The sequence below is a fragment of the Gracilinanus agilis genome, chromosome 2 (genome assembly GCF_016433145.1).
Source record: "Gracilinanus agilis isolate LMUSP501 chromosome 2, AgileGrace, whole genome shotgun sequence".
Lineage (NCBI taxonomy): Eukaryota > Metazoa > Chordata > Mammalia > Didelphimorphia > Didelphidae > Gracilinanus > Gracilinanus agilis.
Genome location: NC_058131.1, coordinates 682,168,148 through 682,186,431, shown reverse-complemented (window position 1 = coordinate 682,186,431; position 18,284 = coordinate 682,168,148). Strand labels below are relative to the sequence as shown.

Below are 18,284 nucleotides of genomic sequence, written 5' to 3'. Positions count from 1 at the left end.
ATAGGAAGGGAGGGGGTCTCAGAGTGAGGAAGAACCAGGAAGGCAGTAGAGGGGATTGATCCTTTTATCCCCACCCCTGCAACAATTTCCCAATTGCCTCAGTACATGGTTAAGTCTGAGAAAAAAGTTTCTAAATCTCAAGATTGAGGCAAACCCTTCCCCTCCCATATTTCCCCCTAGGGACACAGCACTCTAGAACTCTTTTAAGAAGAATTTCCTATGAAAGTTTTGAAAGTTCTGAAGTTTTCATTCCTCAGCTCACATGACCAGGTACTGAAGCTCCTAGATTTCCTCAAATGCATGTCCCTCTGAGGAAGAGAACTGTCAGATAGCCCATCAGAGAAAAGACTCAAATGGGGGCTGCAACAGGTCAGAAACAAGAGAAATTGGCTCTCTTTAGTGGAGGCAGGGAAGGGGGGAGGGGAGGTCATGCAAAACTCATTCATCCCTTCTTTGTGAGCCCAAAGTCCATGGGATTTCATAGTATTGTAGGATTTAAATTAATGCCCTTTATGCTAAATGACCCATTGGAGAGATGTCTCCCAAAGGATCACAGGAAGGATTGTGATTCCTCTGACTACTTTTAAATTTAATCAACAAAAAGCAAAGACACTCCTACTTAACATGTAAGTAGAGGAAGTCCACAAACCACATATTAAAGTGGTTTACACCTCCAGAAGCAACTGACTGCCCCCTGGGCAGTGCTAAACAAATTTAAAGACTGCAATTGGTCCCTGTAAGCTGGAGGAAGGGTCAGGAAGTGATGTGGGGAAAGCACTATAAAAACACTAAGCTTCCTCTCCAAATGGACTTTTCTCCTTTGGACTTGGTCTTGGAGGAGCTCCAGCTTGGGACCTCGGCTTGGACTAGGATTCTGACTCTTGTACTGCTTCTGGTAAGACTGCTCTTGGATTCTCCCTTTGGAGCCACTGCTTGGTTGAGTGAAAAAGCTGACTCTCTTCCTGGCTTCTGGAGAGATTAGTTTCTGGAGAGGCCTCTCCACCTTGGAGGAGGCCTCCTGGGTGAAACCCTTACTTTATTCACCACAGGATCTTCTGGCTGAGGGACCTACGGTGGAGAGTTAATGAGCTCTGCCTGGTTTGAGCCAGGCCCGAACAAATATTTAGTATGATAGGATAGATATCTTCCCTACCCTTTTCTCATTTCTATTTCACTCTTTAGACCTTTTTTGTAAACAAACTGCTAAAAAGTCATTTTGATTTGATTTATAAATCGGTGACCACATTTCTCTTATATTCCAACCATAAATTTAATCCCTACAGTATGTAAGCTTCTGTAAGGAAGAAAATTGCTTTTTATTTTTGTCTTTGTATCCCCCTAGCCTGACAATGTCTACTAACTTGACTGAGGGGATTGGACTAGATGGTCTTTTAATAGGCTTCTACCTCCAGATTTTATATTAGAAATAAAATTTCATTATATTTATTATGGAGAGTTTAGTTCCATGAACCCAAGAAAATATTTATTCCTCTTAACACTGATCTTGTGTATCACTTCAGGAAGTAGTCCATTCACAAATAGTTGCGTGATAGGCTAGGGAAAAAAGGGCAAAATCTGTTCTATATTGCAAAATTAGCACCTAAAACCTTCATCTAATATAAAGAAGCAAAAATGCAGGCGAGCAGAGGTTCCCATCACAACATTGTAGCCAAATGGTATATCCTGGACTTTTGCAATTTTCCAGAAGATAATTATAAGGGTCCTTGTAAGTCTATTCTTACAATCAACCCAATATAAAAAGTACTTAACATAATTGATAAGATTCAATCATCTAGCTTAACATTTCCACATCAGGTACTCCTTACTTTTATAGAATAGCCTGATCTATTTTTTTTTTTTACCATTCATTTCTCGTGAGGGCCAGGGCAAGTTGGAAAAGGATCATGGACACGTGAGCCCTGAAAATAATCCCTTTTCTCAAATACAGAAAATGAAATAAGTGCCTGATTATTGCTTAGATCACACAGATTTTAATAGCTGAGAGGAAAAAATTTTTCCAGGAAAATCTATATTTTAATATAGGTTCATATTAAATTTGGCTACTCTCAGCAATGCAATGATCCGGGACAATCCTGAAAGATTTATGACTGGGGATGCTATCCTCCTCCAGAGAAAGAACTGTTGGAGTCATCTTTCACATCAGTGTATTTTGGGTTTTATTTTGGGGTTTTGGTTACATATAACTTTGCTCTTACAACAATGACCAGTATAGAAAAATGTTTTGCATGACAATTAAAAATTAAAAAAAAAAACAAACTAGGTTCATATTTTGAATTGGGATGCTGACAGTCATCTAGGGCATCTAGAACACTCATTTTACAAACGAATATCCCACAAAGACAAATGTCTCATTCTAGGTCTTATAAATGGAAAAAGGCAGAAATGTTGTAGAAAGACAATAGATTTGGAATTCAATTAGTTCAAATACTAACTCTGTGCCACTTACTGCCTATTTCTGACATTGGGAAAATCTCTCTTCAACTTGATTCCTTACCTGTAACATAAGGGAGTTAAACTAAATGACCTTAGATTGCTTGTAGCTCTAAGTCTCTGATTTTGTGAACTTGGGCACATCAAACTCTCTGGGTTTTAGTATTTTTTGTTTTATTTTGAAATTAGTTTAGGCTGGGTGATTCCCAAGATGCTCTAAAGCTATTAACCAATTCAAAAATAAGTTAAGCAAAATTTGAAGCTAGAACCCAACTCCAAAGACATCATTCTACACTGTACCATGTGACCTTATTAGCTCAGAGATTTCTCTAGTTCTTTTTTGCTTTAGGCCTTCTCATTCCCATGCCAAAAGTAGGAATAGCATAGCATTTACTTTCCAGCATAAATTTACAATGTGCTCATATAAAAAGGAATAGGTCTCTCTGCTGGGGAAGCTAATTACACCACAGATCTCTTCTACACCACAGAAAGCTTCACTGTCTCCACTTACCTACACATATTCTATCTAATCTCTATCATTACTAACTGATGGGTTATACAGGGCAATTTATGCGATTCACAGAGGGCTGAGAAAAAGCAGTAGCAATTTCTTGAAACTTGAAAAGTACATTCTGGATCCTAGAAACTCTACAGTATATGTAAGAACTTAGCATGCCAGCAAAGAGCAACAATTCAATATGCCCTGTGTATAACTAAAATTGAAGATAAGGCAATAGTACCTAAAGAAGTATGGGTAAATTTTTCAATTTCCAAGTTTCGTTTTCCATTCACTTATTTAGAATTTTCTTCCTCTAATTAATTTCCACTCCCCTATCTCATTTTTAAAAATGTGTAGCCTTGGTAGGTCATGAAGAAGCTAAGAGTATAAGCCCAGAACTGGATTGAGAGTATGTGGTCTATGGACGACCCTAGTTAAGTTTGGAGAGGCCCGTCACCAGGAAGGTGGGTCACAAATGTTGGGGCCACACCAACTTTAAATCCATTTACTGTCAATAGAACACATAAACAATATTATTAGAGATTCCCTACCTTATAATAGGTTCTTAGACATCAAGTACAATTGTTACCTACCTATCAAGCAACCAAATTAAGATGACATACATTCAGAGCAATATGCTTTAGAATTCTCAGAAGAAACTTGCAACACATCAACATTCTCTGGGAGAAAGGCAACAAGCCAAAACCTGAAGGTATTTAACCTCATTTTTGGTTTTGGAATTATAGACTCAAAATGGAGGCACAAAAGGGGGCAGAGAGAACTAGAGGATGAATAAGACGAGAGAACAGGAGGAAAACTGGAAACTGAAAAATGGGCATTTAAAAAACAAAGGTTGGCATTGTACAAAATAGCATTTTATTTCATACGGAGAACTGTCATTATTAGTACAATAGGATTTGAAATGATTACAAAAGATAAGAGAAAATAATGAGAATCTCGGCATCCCATAGGAACCAAAACCCTGAGCTTAACTTCGGCCAGGATGTCTGAAACATGACACTGTTCCCTCAAAAGTTAAGAAACAGGTTTTCCTGGACTTGTAAAACATTAGCTGTAATCTAGAAGGCGGTGGGGGTGAAAGTGGAGAGGAACTTATTTCAAAGGAGGAGCTAAACTGCACCCAAACTAAGTTAATGGCCTTTACAATTATTGAAAAAACTTGCTTTTAAAAGACCAAGGTTCTAAAGTTCTCAAAGTTGAGGTCAGAGAGACTTGTTACAAAATCACTTGTTTTTAATCATCAAGCACACAAGCAAATAATAGATTATATAACAACATCAGATATTTTGATATGCTCTAATTTTTCTTCTTACTATAAAAGCTTAAGAGTTCAAAGGATTAGTTTGAAGCACAACACTATTGTTGCCAAAGCCATCTGTGCCAATTTATCTCCATTCTCTTGCAATGCAGGCAGACAACACTCAACTTGATCTTGAAAGTTAATGTTAATGGCCACAAAGGAGGTAATCCAGGGAACTGAGTGTAGATAAACAAGAAAAACACATGACCATTCCTAGAAAAACTCAAGAAATTCCACGTCATCAAAACTTGGATTGAACAATGTAGACTCTTTTTAATTCTTTAATGCTCTTGAAAGGATGCTGGAAGAACTTTGGAAAACTTCTTTTCAGCACCTCCATGCCACTTGGGGTGAAAGCTTTGTAGGTCTTTACATGTACCACCCCTTCCCCAGGTTGCATAATTGTTCTATCTACAATTGGTAATACTGTAATTGTGGAATCTGCAGATGGTTGGGATAAAGGTTGGTTGTCATTGGCCATTGTTTTGTTGGTGGTGTTATTGCCTAGATATTTGGACTCCACAATTTTCAGCTGGAGAATTGTGTTTGTCCAGTTCCTTTCCTTCCCTTATCTGCTTTAGTACTTGAAATAGCAGTCTGATGTTGTCTACAAGTTCCCCAGAGTCAGTGTCTTTCTTTGGTGTTGTATTTGAGCTGAACCATTGCCACAAGCGAAAGAAAACATTTTCTGAGAACAAAAGGAATTGCCAGATTGTCAAGATTATAGCTATGGCCGTTGGGATGAAGCAAATACACTCAGCTAGGGTCAGAGTACACCATTTGTAGTAATCAGATATCCAGATAGTTGTTGAACAAGATTAGGGACCTTTATAAACCAGAAATCTATGACACCTTGCATTAGAGACCAGACAATCATTGAAAAGCTAGACAGGATAAATGTTATCCTAGCTAACTTCATTTTGATTTGATCAGTAGATTAAAGGTTGTTCACTAACTTTGCTCGACAAATAATGTTATGGAAAAGGATGTAAAATGTTGATATGATGGAGGAATAAAGGGGATAGCTGAGGTAAAGGAATGAATGAGAGTATATAGGAGGGGCTGCTCGAACAGGCTAATCACTGAGGCTAGAGACAGAGGGTACTGGGAGGAAATAGACTGGATCCTTCAAGCAGGGAAGGTATCTCTATGATACAAGAGGAATTGAGTCAGCCAAAAATGTTTAGATCTGGCTGTAGTTTCTCCTGTTAATTTCTAGTCCCTTGAGGGAGGAGTCAAGAGGCTCCTCCCTGCCAGTGAAACTGATGTCTGCAGGAAGTCTCAGCTGGGTACTTCCTGACCAAGATGGATGCCTAGGTTTCCCTCAAGAAATAATAGGAAAGTAATTTCTTCCCTCTTCAGCCTTTGCCTTAGTATTCAATACAATGATTCACCAGAGGCTTTTGTATAGATAACAAAGGGGATTTATTGATGCCAGGGATAAGCTGAGGGAAAGAGGGTTTTGTAACTGCTGCTACAGAGAAAGCTGGTGCTGGGGTAAGGGTCACAGGTGAGAGGGTCAGACTGAGAGAGCCTGGCTCTCCCAATCAAGAAGGTTTCACTACCCTGAAGTAAAAGTATTTATCAGATCACTAAATAAGGGGGTGGCTTGATTTAGGATGTCCTTCTTGCCTACAGAAGCTAAAACTCACAATGTCCAACCACCAAACCACCCTTCCTCCCAGGGCCCAATGGGGAAATTCAGGGAAATAGCAGGATGCAAATGGAGAGGTCAGGGAGAGGTCCATAGAAATCAGGCTAGGTCCAAATGCCCAAAGACAAAAGGCCACAGGCAAAGGCAAAAGCCAAAAGGCAAAAGCCCTTCAGTTGGAACTTCAGGACTATTTATAGCATCAGGCTCCAACTGTTTTTTGTGAACATTCTAAACCTTCTGACAGAGCTGCTACAGTTGATTTGCAAAAGCAAAAAGCTTTTGCTGCAACCCTGCATTACATGACTTACTAATTTGTAGATTAATAGCATTATCTCTGAATAAAAAGGAAAATATTACTTTTAGTATTGTAATTTAAGCTCCCAAATCCCAAGACTACTAGATCACATTTCAGTTACTATATCTTTTGCTGAGAATAGGAAAGTTCAGGGAGCTGATGAAAATTAGAGAACACATTAGAGAATTTGTACTAACAAATGATAAAGATAAAGTAGAATAATTGGAAGAGAAAACCTTTTAAGTTGACATGGAGTAAAGTATTCTCCACTGATTAAAAACATGAGCTTGAATCTTTGTATCCATAAATCTTCTATCTCTTAAAATATTTTAAAATGTGTCAAACACCACAAGGACAAAACCCTTCCATTCTAAAATCCAAAAGTTAATCCATCAATTCTTTGCATGGAATTAAAATTTCCTTTCCCTTATAATTTATAGAAAGTCTGATCAATCCAAAAGCATGTTCTTGTACCCTCTAACTATATAACAAACTTTAAAAGCACCACAGGAAAATATGCAGGTAAAAACCCTCCAAACCAGAGGATGATATTAGGAATCATAGTCTTTCACCCTAAAAGATCAATAAACTCACAATAAATCCCAATGCAAATTTAAATCACTTTCTGTTCGGAGGGGTAGAAGTTAAAGGGAGAGAGATTCAGGAAAAGGGGGGGGGGGGGGGAGGGGGGGACACAGACAAAGTTATGGGGTTTTTTTCATTTTTATTAAAGCAGACCTGAGTGGTGTCTCTGGTTTAACACAGTAAAGACACCGACTTCCTTCCTGTATGGATTCTCCAACTTGATACCAAACGAGTTTTCCTCCTGGTATTTTTGCCCCGGCTTTTATGAGGTTTCTCTTCTCTGTGCAGTTTCATATGTTGACTAAGGTGAGAACTCTGGCTAAAGCACCTGCCACATTCAATACACTGATAGGGCTTCTCTCCTGTGTGGGTTCTCTGATGTTGGATCAGATGGGAACTCTGACTGAAACACCGGCCACATTCATCACACTGATAGGGCTTCTCTCCAGTGTGAATTCTCTGATGTTGAATGAGATTTGAGCTCTGTTTAAATCTTTCTCCACACTCAGTACATTTATAGGGCTTTTCTCCAGTATGGACTCGTCGGTGCTGAATGAGGTTTGAGCTCTGAAAGAAGCTTTTCCCACAATCAGCACAGATATGGGATTTCTCTCCAGTGTGGATTTTTGCATGTTGGAAAAGAGTCGAACTCTGACTGAAACCTTTATCACACAGAGTACATTTATAGGGTTTCTCCTCTAGGCTGTTTCTAAATCTACTAAAATCTGTGTCATATCGGGAAGCCATTCCCCATCTCTTCCGCTGCCGTGCTGTCTTACACTGATTCTCATAGGTTTTTCCTTGGCTTGTGCTTCGGGAAATACTTCCTTTGGCTCTTCCTAACTGCATCCTGAATAGTTTAAAAATAGTCTTGCTGACTACTTTCTATTGTTTTCCTCTTTCATCCAATGTTGTTTCACTTTTTTTGTAGGAGAATAAATCCCATAATTTTCTAAAGGGAAAAAATAACCAGATGTTAGTTAATTCCTCTGCGAAGAAGAAATAAAGGAAAAGAATACTATAGAGTAGTGATTTTTCTTTAAGAACTCTATGTTGTAGGCCAATCTTACTTTAATGATGAACTAGAAACTGATCTATAATGAAAGAAAAATATATTAGACAACAAGTGCAATGTGTAAGCAAGTATAAGAAAACCATATGTTAATTCTATACTCTTAGATATGAGATAAGTCTTGGAAAATTAAATCTTAAAATAGAATACCATATCAAAATCTTAACTGTATTTGTAGCTTCCTTTTTTAAAATCTGAAATGGGCACTTGTAAATGGGGAAAGGTGGGAAGTGAAAAATATCTATTGATGAAACTGTGATCTGATCTAATTGTTCTGGAAAACAATTTGGAAATATACTCAAAACCATTTAGTTGTGCAAACCCTTTTACACAAAAATATCACCACTTGGCCTAAACCATTAAAGAATTCAAAGCCAAAGTGAAAGGGTGTGTAAAAATATCTATAGTAGCACTTTTTGTTTTGAGGAAAGGACTGAAAAACAAAGTAAGTGCCCATCAGTTGGATCCTGGCTAAAGAAACTGTAATATAGGAATTTGATGGAATATTACTATGCCATGAGAAATGCCCAACATAAGGGTTTCATAGGCAGTTGGGAAGAGTTAAATAAGACTAATGTAGAGTGTATGGAACCAGGACAATTTACACAATGACAAAATAATATAAAGATAAATGAAAAATATCTGAATACCAATCAATGCAATGATCAATGATGCCATCCAAATTCTAATAACAAGGGAAAGCATTCCACTTTTTAGTACAGGTGATGGCCTAGAGTTACACAATAAGATATAGGTTTTTTAGCAAGGTGTAGATGGTTTATTTTGTTTTGCTTGACTATATTCATCACTTATTTGTTAGATGGGAAGGCTTCTTTTGGGAGAGGGAAGTGGCTTAGCAGAAAGAGGTACAGATTAAAAAAATATATAAAAATTTTTAAGTACAAACAGCATTCAGAAGAGGACCAAAGAGGTATGCAGTTTCATATACTATTCTCTTTTTTGTTCTTCTCTGTTTATTGGAATATTTGTGTCAATGACTAGGTTCATAATAAAAAAATCAGCTTTAAAAAATTATGCCAAATAAATGAAGTAGTAAAATGTGAAGATATGTTGAAAAAGATACACTTATAATTTCTTAATGGGAAAAGACCATTCTAAAAAAATTAAGTTCAAGATAAAGGCTTTTATAAAAATGTTCAAAATTTGAAAGTACTCATACATGTAATAATAAATAGGTGTCCAATATTTTCTTATGCCTTTTAGATTCTGACCTAGGTTTTAGGTTTTCTTCTTTACTTGGTGCAAAAAATACAAAAACATATCGTATTATGTGAAAGTCATGATGTTTTCTGTTTGTATACCTTAACGATCCCAACCTTAGAAATCTAAATTATTAATTATAAATTATAGTATAGTGCTTAACAATAAGGGTTTCATTCTGTAAATGAGTGTTCTGCATCTTTTATTTGATAGTTTCTGAAGTGTTTTGTTTCTTTCTGGCTAAGAAACGATCAAAAAGAAAAGAAATAACACCTCTCAAAAAAATAAAACGGCAGCATGATAATTTTCCCAGGTGAAAAAAGAATTATTTAAATGCTTTGCTCTTCAGTGAAATGCAACTGAGACAGAGAAGACAAAAACTGATGAGTTTAAGAAGTGGGAAGTAATGGTGGATGACAATGCTGGTAATATATGGTCACATGAAATTTAAAGGTTAAAAATCAAATGAAAGTTTTAAAGTATCCAGAAGCTTCAAAATAATGTTTTAAAAGTTTACAATTTACATTTTATAGTTTTCAAAAAGGCTTTGGATCTGTTCAAAATAGCAGTCTTCATTACCATCTCAAATGGTAAGAGTCTATGAAAGCTATTACTTACTTTGTGTGTAACAAAATGATTGGTCCTCTTCCTGTTGTGTAGCATAACCTTCATACAAGGTCTACACTATGAACTGAGAACTATCCTGGGTCAGTCCAAACTAAAGAACATTGGGAGAAGAAAATGAAATCATACATTACACACTTGAGTTTCTAGATGCATAATTCCCACAATTTACTTCCTAAAGATGAGGCCCAGGAAAGCAATTTCCCCTACCCATTATCAGTATCTTTTAGAAACTGAGAGGTCTAGTTGTATACTGTTACCCTTCAAGGTCCATCTTGGGTACCACTTCTTAAAAGTTTTCCCCTTTTCCCCACTTGTAATGTCTCTAATTATCTGTTTATTGAAATACAATGAAACCTCCTCAAGGACAGGTTCAGTTTTCACTGTAACTGTTGCCAATGCTAAATTTAACAAGCATTTAAAATACCTACTATGTGCTAAGCACTGGGAATACAAAGAAAGAAAATACCAGGGGGCTTACAATTTCTTCAGAGGAACAGGAACAAATAGCAAATAAATATAATATAGTTTGAATATGATGAGAAATACAGGAAAAGATAAGATTAAGTTATGAGCAATGGGGACAACCTATGGAAATACATGAGAGAGAAAGGTAGGAAGAGAGAGAAGGACAGTCCAGTGGCCAGTACTGGTGCAAATGAAATGTGAGTAATAAATCTTGAAATGGGTGAAGACCTCCAAGGACAGACTAGGGAGCAGGAACTTAACTGAGATGCTGTCCTTGATTCCCTCTTTCACATGCTTGTTCCCATCACATTTCTTTTGGCTTCCCAGACATGTGACTTCAGTAACGGAGTTCTCGCTGCTGCTCTACCAGTCAGCCTATGATTTGAAATTTCCAGTATGCAAGTTGTCTGGAGCACTGAGAGGGAGGGCAAGGGACAATCTAGAGGTCACTCAACCAGGATGCAAAAGGCAGGACATGAACCCAGATCACTTTAAGGCCATCTCTCTCTCCACCACATACATCATGGTTCTTTGTTAACCAAGATCAAAGAAAATCTAAAAACATCTGGGCCGAGTGACCTCAACCAAGTCATCCTATGTCTCTGAGTCTCAATTCCTTCTTCTAAAACAGAGGATGTTCTTAACTTGAGGTCTCAAGGCATCTGTAAATATATTTCAGGGGAGTCCAAGAACTTGGAAGGGTAAAAAAAAGCACCTTTACTTTCCCTAAGCAATAGTTCCTTCTGTAATCTCCTGCATTTCATTTTATGCAATTAAAAACATTAGTCTGAGAAGAGGTCCACAGACACAAGAATGGGGAAGAGTCCCTGCTCTCAAATACCCAAGTTGCTTCCAGTGTCACAAGTTGGCACAATAAAAGCAATGCTGGCTAACAGTTGCACAGCGCTCTTAAGTATGCAACACCCCCTCAATTTCTTCTCAAGATACCTCATCTGTGCACTGGGGGCAGCATATCTTAATGCCACAACCTCTGAGGGTGGTGATGAGTATCAAAACACACCCTGGAATCCTAAATGAGTATCAATTATCTGCTCCAGCCTCACCTTCCCCATGAGGAGGTTTTTTCTAACCAGCTACTAACAGACCCGGCTAAGAGGCTGGAGAAGGAGCAAGACTAGGGGCTGGGGCTGCCATTTATAATTCGCATGACCCCTGGACAAATCACTTAGCACCCTTCTGCCTCAATTTTCCCACCTGTAATGTGGGGATAATGATGTCCATCCCTCAGGAGAGGATCAAAAGAAATGACATTTGTAGAGTGCTTTGCAAATCTTAAAGCCCTGTATAAATGCTAGCTATCAGTTCCTTTTATTTTCACCAAATTATCACTATTATTACTATTATAACTGCTACTATAATTGTTAATATTACTATTATAATTATTTTTATTGTTGCTATTATTACTGCCACTTTTCCTGTTATTTGTATATTTATTTACTTTAAAACCCTTACTTTCTGTCTCAGATACTGTGTATTGATTCCAAGGTAAAAGAGTAGTATTAGGCAATGAGGGTTGTGACTTGTCCAGGGCTATACAGCTATTTTATTGCTATTACTAATAATAAATTTCCGAACGGAATACATCTCTATTTTGGGAAAGGGGAAGTGAGTGAATATTCTATCGGCCTTGGTATGGCACAGAATAATGCTCCTGGACTAGATCTTAAGTTATTTGGGACCTAGTCCCCCCCTCCTTCGGCACGCACCCACCCCACCCCACCTCACCCAGCCTTCCTTTAGGGGGGTAGGGAGGGCCTAGAGCTCAGCTTCCTCCTCTCAGCGACAACAAACACCGCGGGGCCTAGCTCCCGAGTCCCCGCCCCCCAGGTCAGCCGACCCAGCTGGAGCGCGGCCCAAGCCCTCGGGGCGCCCCCACAGCCGGCAGCGGTAGAGGTCCAGAAGGCAGGAGGAAACGGCCTGGCGCGGGTGGAGCCCGGGCAACGCAGGCTCCGCAGCGAGTCCCCGCTCACTTACCACCACGGCAGCCAGCGGCCTCACTCCGCGAGCAGCTCCAGCTCCCGCCCCTCCCGCCGGAAGCCGGAGCTACGACTTCCTCCGTGGCCGCTCTAGGACACCCGGAGGCTCGAATCGATGCTTTTAACCGGTTGGGGCCCGTGGAGCCTCGAGGGCGACCCGCTCTAGCCCGAGCTGCCATTACTTGGCCTATAGCTCGGGTTCCAGAGTCTGCGAGTGCGCACGGCTCCATGCCACCGCCTAGGCTGTTCGATGGCGTTGTGGGTAGAGCACTGGACCTGACGGTGGGAAGATGTTCAAATCATGCCCCGAACAGTCTGCCTCAGTTTTCCCCGCTCTCCCGTGGGAATGCTAATAATGGCTCGGACCTCCTAGGGCTGTAGTGAGGATTAAATGAGATAAGATTTGTAAAGCCCTTTGTTAGCCTTACGACTGGGGGCAGCCAAGTGGTTCAGTGAATAGAGAGCCAGTCCTGGACATAGGTTCAAATCCGACCTCAGACACTTCCTAGTTGTGTGACCCTGGCCAAGTCCTATAATTCAATTTGCTTAGCGCTTGGGCTACTAGGCCAAAAGGTAACGGTTTTATATACCAATTACATGTAATAACAAGTTTCCACGTTTTCCAAAGTCATATGATCCAAATTGTCTCCATCCCTCCTTCCCTCCCCCTCCCAGAGCTGACAAACCATTCAGTCTGGATTATGCATTATTCTTTGCCACCTCAAAAAGGGCAGCTGTAAATATTTTTCTACAAACAAGTCCTCTTCTTTCCCATTTTTTAAAATCTCTTTGGGATACAGACCTAGTAGCAGTATTGCTGGATCAAAAGATATGCAATCTTCTATATAGCTGTAAAACAAAGAGGTTGGATTAGATGTACTCTAAACTGCTTCTGGCTTTGAAATTCTGTAATGCAATTCCTGAATGCCTTAGAGTTACAAGGTAGTGTATAATGCATAGAATACTGAATTTGGGGACAGGGGTTTGAATCCTTCCAACTATATGACCATGGGCAAGTTGCTTGACAGCCCTGTCGATTTACCCATCTCTCTTGTAGAAATAGAAGTATACACAATAGCTCCTTTATAGGGTTATTTTAAGGGTCAAATTAAATGAAATATGAAAAGCACTTTGCAGATGTTAAAGTGTTATATAAGTGTATCAGGAGGTTTTAGAAAAAATAGTTAAAAGTGGAAAGAAAAACACCCTGAGTTCTAGCCTTGTCTCTTCCACCTACTAGCTATATTGCCCATGGGCAGGTCACCTAATCTTTCTAGGTGTCAGTTTCCTCTTCTGTAAAAAACAGAATTAAAAAATTCCATATTTTATAACTTGGGGGCTTTTTTGTAAGGATCAAATGGGTATGAAAATAACTTGGAAAAACCATAAAGCTTTGAAAAGATATAAATGTATATATTGTGATGATTAGAAGTTCTAAGATACTGGGTTCTGGTCTAGAAAATCAATTTATTGATCAGGCTAGCAATAACCAATAAATTAATTGGTCAGTGATCAAAGACCAAGACATTCAGCATCTTGAGTCATAAATTACAATTTTGGAGGCTCATTATTCAGCCTTCTCCTAGACGTCTCTAATTAGTGAGTACCTAATGAGGAGGAGGACTAATTTTTAACAATCCTTCCTTCATTCCCTGATGATAATGGAAATCACATGCCCATTCCTAGGATTCTAATGTCTACATGAAAAAATCAGGTTATACCTACTTACAAGAGACATTATCAGGGCAGTTCAGTGGCTCAGTAGATAGAGAGCCAGGTCTGGAGATGAGAAGTCCTCGGTTCAAATCTGGCCTCAGACACTTCCTAGCTGTGTGACCCTGGACAAGTCACTTAACTCCCATTGCCTTGCTCTTACCACTTTTCTGCCTTGGAACCAATACATAGTATTGATTCTAAGAAGGAAGGTAATGGTTCATTTTTGGCTTTTTAGGTAAAAGAGAGAGAGAGAGAGAGAGAGAGAGAGAGAGAGAGAGAGAGAGAGAGAGAGAGAGAGAGAGAGAGAGATTCTTACTTCCACTAACTCTTTCCTCCCATTTGTTTTTTGGCATGTTAGTGTCCTTCAAGTAGTGATCTGATCATCTCCTCCCAAAACTACAGTTTCCTTTTTGCTTACTGAATCAACAATGACCTCATAATCAAAGCCTTTCACAAAGTAGTTCTTTCACCTTTCTAGAATTCTTTCATTTTATACCACTTCAAGCACTCTATGACCAGTTCAACTATGCACTATTCAACATCCATGTATGCCTTACTACTCTGTTCTGTTGTGACTCCTGCCTTGCCAAGCATCAAACCTGGGTTATCCCCACCATCTCTGCCCTCTTCACTCCAACTTGGGTCTTGGTGAACAGATATATTGCACTAGAGGACACTATCTATCTATCTATCTATCTATCTATCTGTCTGTCTGTCTGTCTGTCTGTCTGTCTGTCTATCTATCTATCTATCTATCTATCTATCTATCTATCTATCTATCTATCGTCTATATATATATATGTATGTATATATATACCAGTATATGCACCAATATATACAGTAAAAATATAAAGAGAATAAATTTAAGAATAAATGCAAAATATACTTATTTATTTAATTAAATAGTTTAAATATTTAAAAGTTAAAATCGAACTGGTTCAGGAGAAAAGGCACTAGCAGTTGGGCAAAAAGTTCATGCAAAAATGGTGACCGGCCTTCATCTTGAAAGAAGAGAGGGTCTCTGAGGAGGAAAGGAGGGATTATATTCCATGAATAAGGGATGTGCCAAGACACTAGGTGGGAGATGGAATGTCAGCTGAATGCCAGACAAATTAAGGGATTTAGTCAAGGTCACACAGGCTGTATCAGAGTCACAATTCACACTCATGTCCTCTGACTCTCAAACAGTGGTTTTTCCACTTTTCTTCTCTGAGAATTAGCATGTTCAAGAGAACCCTGGATGTCTGAGCTACTTTGGGGCTTTTTGTATTAACTCTGTGGCCAAGGAATTATGTAGAGAGCCTCACCATAAAAAGGGCAATGTGGCATATAGTCATGAATAAATCAATAAATCGCTAAGTTCAAATCCTGACTCTTATACTTAGTGTCCTTTAGAACTATGATTGAATTACCTAACCTTAATAAAATTAATAAATAGTAAAATTAATACATTCCTATAAAATGGGAATAAAAATTATTGTAATAATTGTAGCCCTAGCTCAGAGGGTGGCTCTCAGAAATCTTGATGTGCTATATAAAGCTTAGCTATTTTTTCTCCTGCAAGCATTCACTGGAAACAGTGGCCTGAAGGAAGGGGACTCCCTTTTCAGAAGGACAATGAAACTTTCTTGTGATCTATTTATTCTTGTGTCTTGGTTTAAAAAAAGAAGGAAAAAAAAAAGATAAGAAGCACCTCTGAACGTGAAAAGTGCTCCATAAGCAGCCAGAGCTGTTGTTATTTAGGTCTCAGGGGCTTTGTTGAAGAGGAAATGATTAAGAGATGAAGCGGTGCTTGTGTGACCTCTCGCATGTCTCTTGTTCAAACCTCTGACCCGTGTGCAATAAGAGCTTTTCTGACTGTGTGAATCAAGCCTCCCAGGACACACAATATGTTCTGTTCACCAAAGGCCCCAGGCCTTACTTTCTGTTTCCTTTGGCTTCTCTGGGAAAGGAAGCCCTTAACATTCCCAGCCCTGGGCTGGTGCAACCGTGCTGTAAAGCTCTGTCCACTACAATGCCACTTGCTATACTAAATAACAATAGTTCCTATTTACATAGAAAGTGTATGTGACACTGTGCATGGATTATTGTCTCTACCAAGACAATGTCATGAGTAATAACTGAATGATAATATTAACATTCATTTAGTTTTAATTTTGAGCTCCATATTCTCTCCCTCCCTCCTTCCTTCTTTCCTCCCAATTCTTCCCTCCATCTCCCCAACCAGAGATAGCAAGCAATCTCATATAGATTTTACATGTGCAATCATATAAAACATGTGATAATTTTTTAAACCATGTTATATAGCATTTCAACGTTGTTTGTTTGTTTTTTTAAAACATACTTTCAGTCTTAGAATCAATACATGTATTAGTTCCAAGGCAGAAAAGTGGTAAGGGCTAGGCAATGGAGGTTAAGTGACTTGCCCAGGGTCACACAGCTAGGAAGTGTCTGAGGCCAGATTTAAAGCGAGGACCTCCCATCTCCAAGCCTGGTTCTCAAACCACTGAGCAACCTAGCTGCCCTCCCATTTTAAGGTTTTAAAGAGATTTTATATTAATTGTCTCATCTATTGAGGATTGTATTAGAATCAGAATTCAAATACAGACCTTAAGAGGACATTTACTTTTCTCTTTCCATCACACCATACTAAAATGTTGTTGGGACTAACTCAGTCAGAGGCTAGATGGAAGGATGTTTTTTTAATAGTGAATACTGGAGAAGGGTGGGCAGCTAGGTAGTGCAGTGGATATGGTATGGGTCTCTGGGTTTCCCTTGGACACACTAAATGCTAGAAAGGGTCTCAGGTCAAGCAGAAAGCAGAAAAATTCCTTCCCTTCCTTGTATTCTTGTTAATGCTGAAGAAAAAAGTGACTCTGGGCATCAGAGAGTCACAATAAGGAAAGACCCCTGAGAGAAATATTCCTGGATTCTCCCCTAGCTTTTGAGATGTTCACAGATATACATCTTCTGGTTATGCTCTGACACCAGCAGGCTATAATCTAGGACATCTACGTATCCCCTAAACTACTCTAGGTCATCCCTTGTGCCTTCTGGACACAAAACATCACTCTAGCCCCAGTCAGGTGACAAACATCCCCAAATTCTGCCTAACTTCACACCATCATCCATCCTTTCTCTAGTCACAAAGCACCTGTTGTCAAAAGGGTGTAAGAAGCCGAGAATCCATCACCTCCAGGAGGCAGTGTCCACTCTTGCACTGTCCTCCCAGCCAAATTTAACATGAATACCAAATTAATAAATTCCTCTTTTTCTTTCTAAGCTCAGTTATGGAGTCTTGCATCCTTGCAAAGGGTACCTGTCCCGAACCCAGGGGCTCATCTTAAGCACCCCCACAAGAGATAGAGTGTCACACCTGGAGTCAAGAAGACTCATGTTCCTGATTTCAAATTTGGCCTCCAATATTTCCTAGCTGTGTGATCCTGGGTAAGTCTTTTCACTCTGTTTGCCTCCGTTTCCTCATCTGTAAAATGAGCTGAAGAAGGAAATGGTAAACCACTCTGGTTTCTTGCCCAGAAAACCCAATTTGGGTCATGAAGATAGAGATGGAGGGCTAAGTAACTTGCCCAGAACTACATTAAGTGTCTATGGTCATATTTGAACACAGGAAGATGAATGTTCCTGACTTCAGGCCCAGTGCCCCCTGCCCTTTGCCATCTAACTTCCCCCAGACCCATAGTAGGTGCCATACAAATGCTTAAACCCTTCCCTTCCTTTTCCCCACTCACTGGGTACCCAGGGTACCCTTCTCAGATGAGCTTCAGCAACCTAGAATCAATACTAGGGGCCAGATTCCCAATTTTATCGAAAGTTACTTGTACACAGACATTTTTTAGGAGATTCACTGAAGGGACCTGTTTTATCTGCATACATGGAAGGAGTGGAAGATGTATCAAAGGTCAAATGACATCTTGGTCTTCTGGGTCTGAAGCCAAAATGCTAATCCACTCTGAGAGGAATACTCTCCTATGGCTGAATAACACAAGAGGCTTAAACTGCCTCATTTCCTGTTGTCCTCTCCAAGGCTTTTAACTCAGCCCTTAAAGGAGAAAGGTCCAAAGCTGAACATCAGAAGTCCTAGATCCCAAGCTGTCAAGCCCCAAAGCACTTTTTTTTTCAGCACCAGACAGAGCATCGAGGTGATGCAGTGGATAGAAACCTGGGCTTGGAGTCAGCAAGACCTGACATTTACTAGCTGTGTGACCCTGGACAAGACACTTCACTGTGCCTCAGTTTCCTCATCTATAAAATGAGCAGGAGAGGGAAATGGCAAACTACTCCAGTATCTTTGCCAATAAAACTTCAGATGGAGTCAGGAAGAGTCAGACATGATTGAACAACAAGGGGTGAGGAGGGGGCA

At 39.4% G+C, this 18,284-nt stretch overlaps 1 protein-coding gene across 1 annotated transcript; it reads right to left on the bottom strand.

Annotated features, from left to right (window-relative positions):
* Positions 1 to 6,726: 6,726 nt before the first annotated feature.
* Positions 6,727 to 12,223, bottom strand: ZNF22 (zinc finger protein 22). Its single transcript, XM_044662846.1, has 3 exons — positions 12,186 to 12,223; positions 9,717 to 9,816; positions 6,727 to 7,757 (listed from the first exon to the last, which is right to left on the bottom strand). Exon 3 carries the CDS (start codon positions 7,652 to 7,654, stop codon positions 6,977 to 6,979), a length of 678 nt encoding a protein of 225 aa, XP_044518781.1. The 5' UTR covers positions 7,655 to 7,757; positions 9,717 to 9,816; positions 12,186 to 12,223; the 3' UTR covers positions 6,727 to 6,976.
* Between the last annotated feature and the right edge of the window lie 6,061 nt (positions 12,224 to 18,284).

Excerpts from the sequence above, each read along its gene's own strand:
- ZNF22 (XM_044662846.1), bottom strand. The coding sequence starts at position 7,654 with ATGCAGTTAGGAAGAGCCAAAGGAAGTATTTCCCGAAGCACAAGCCAA.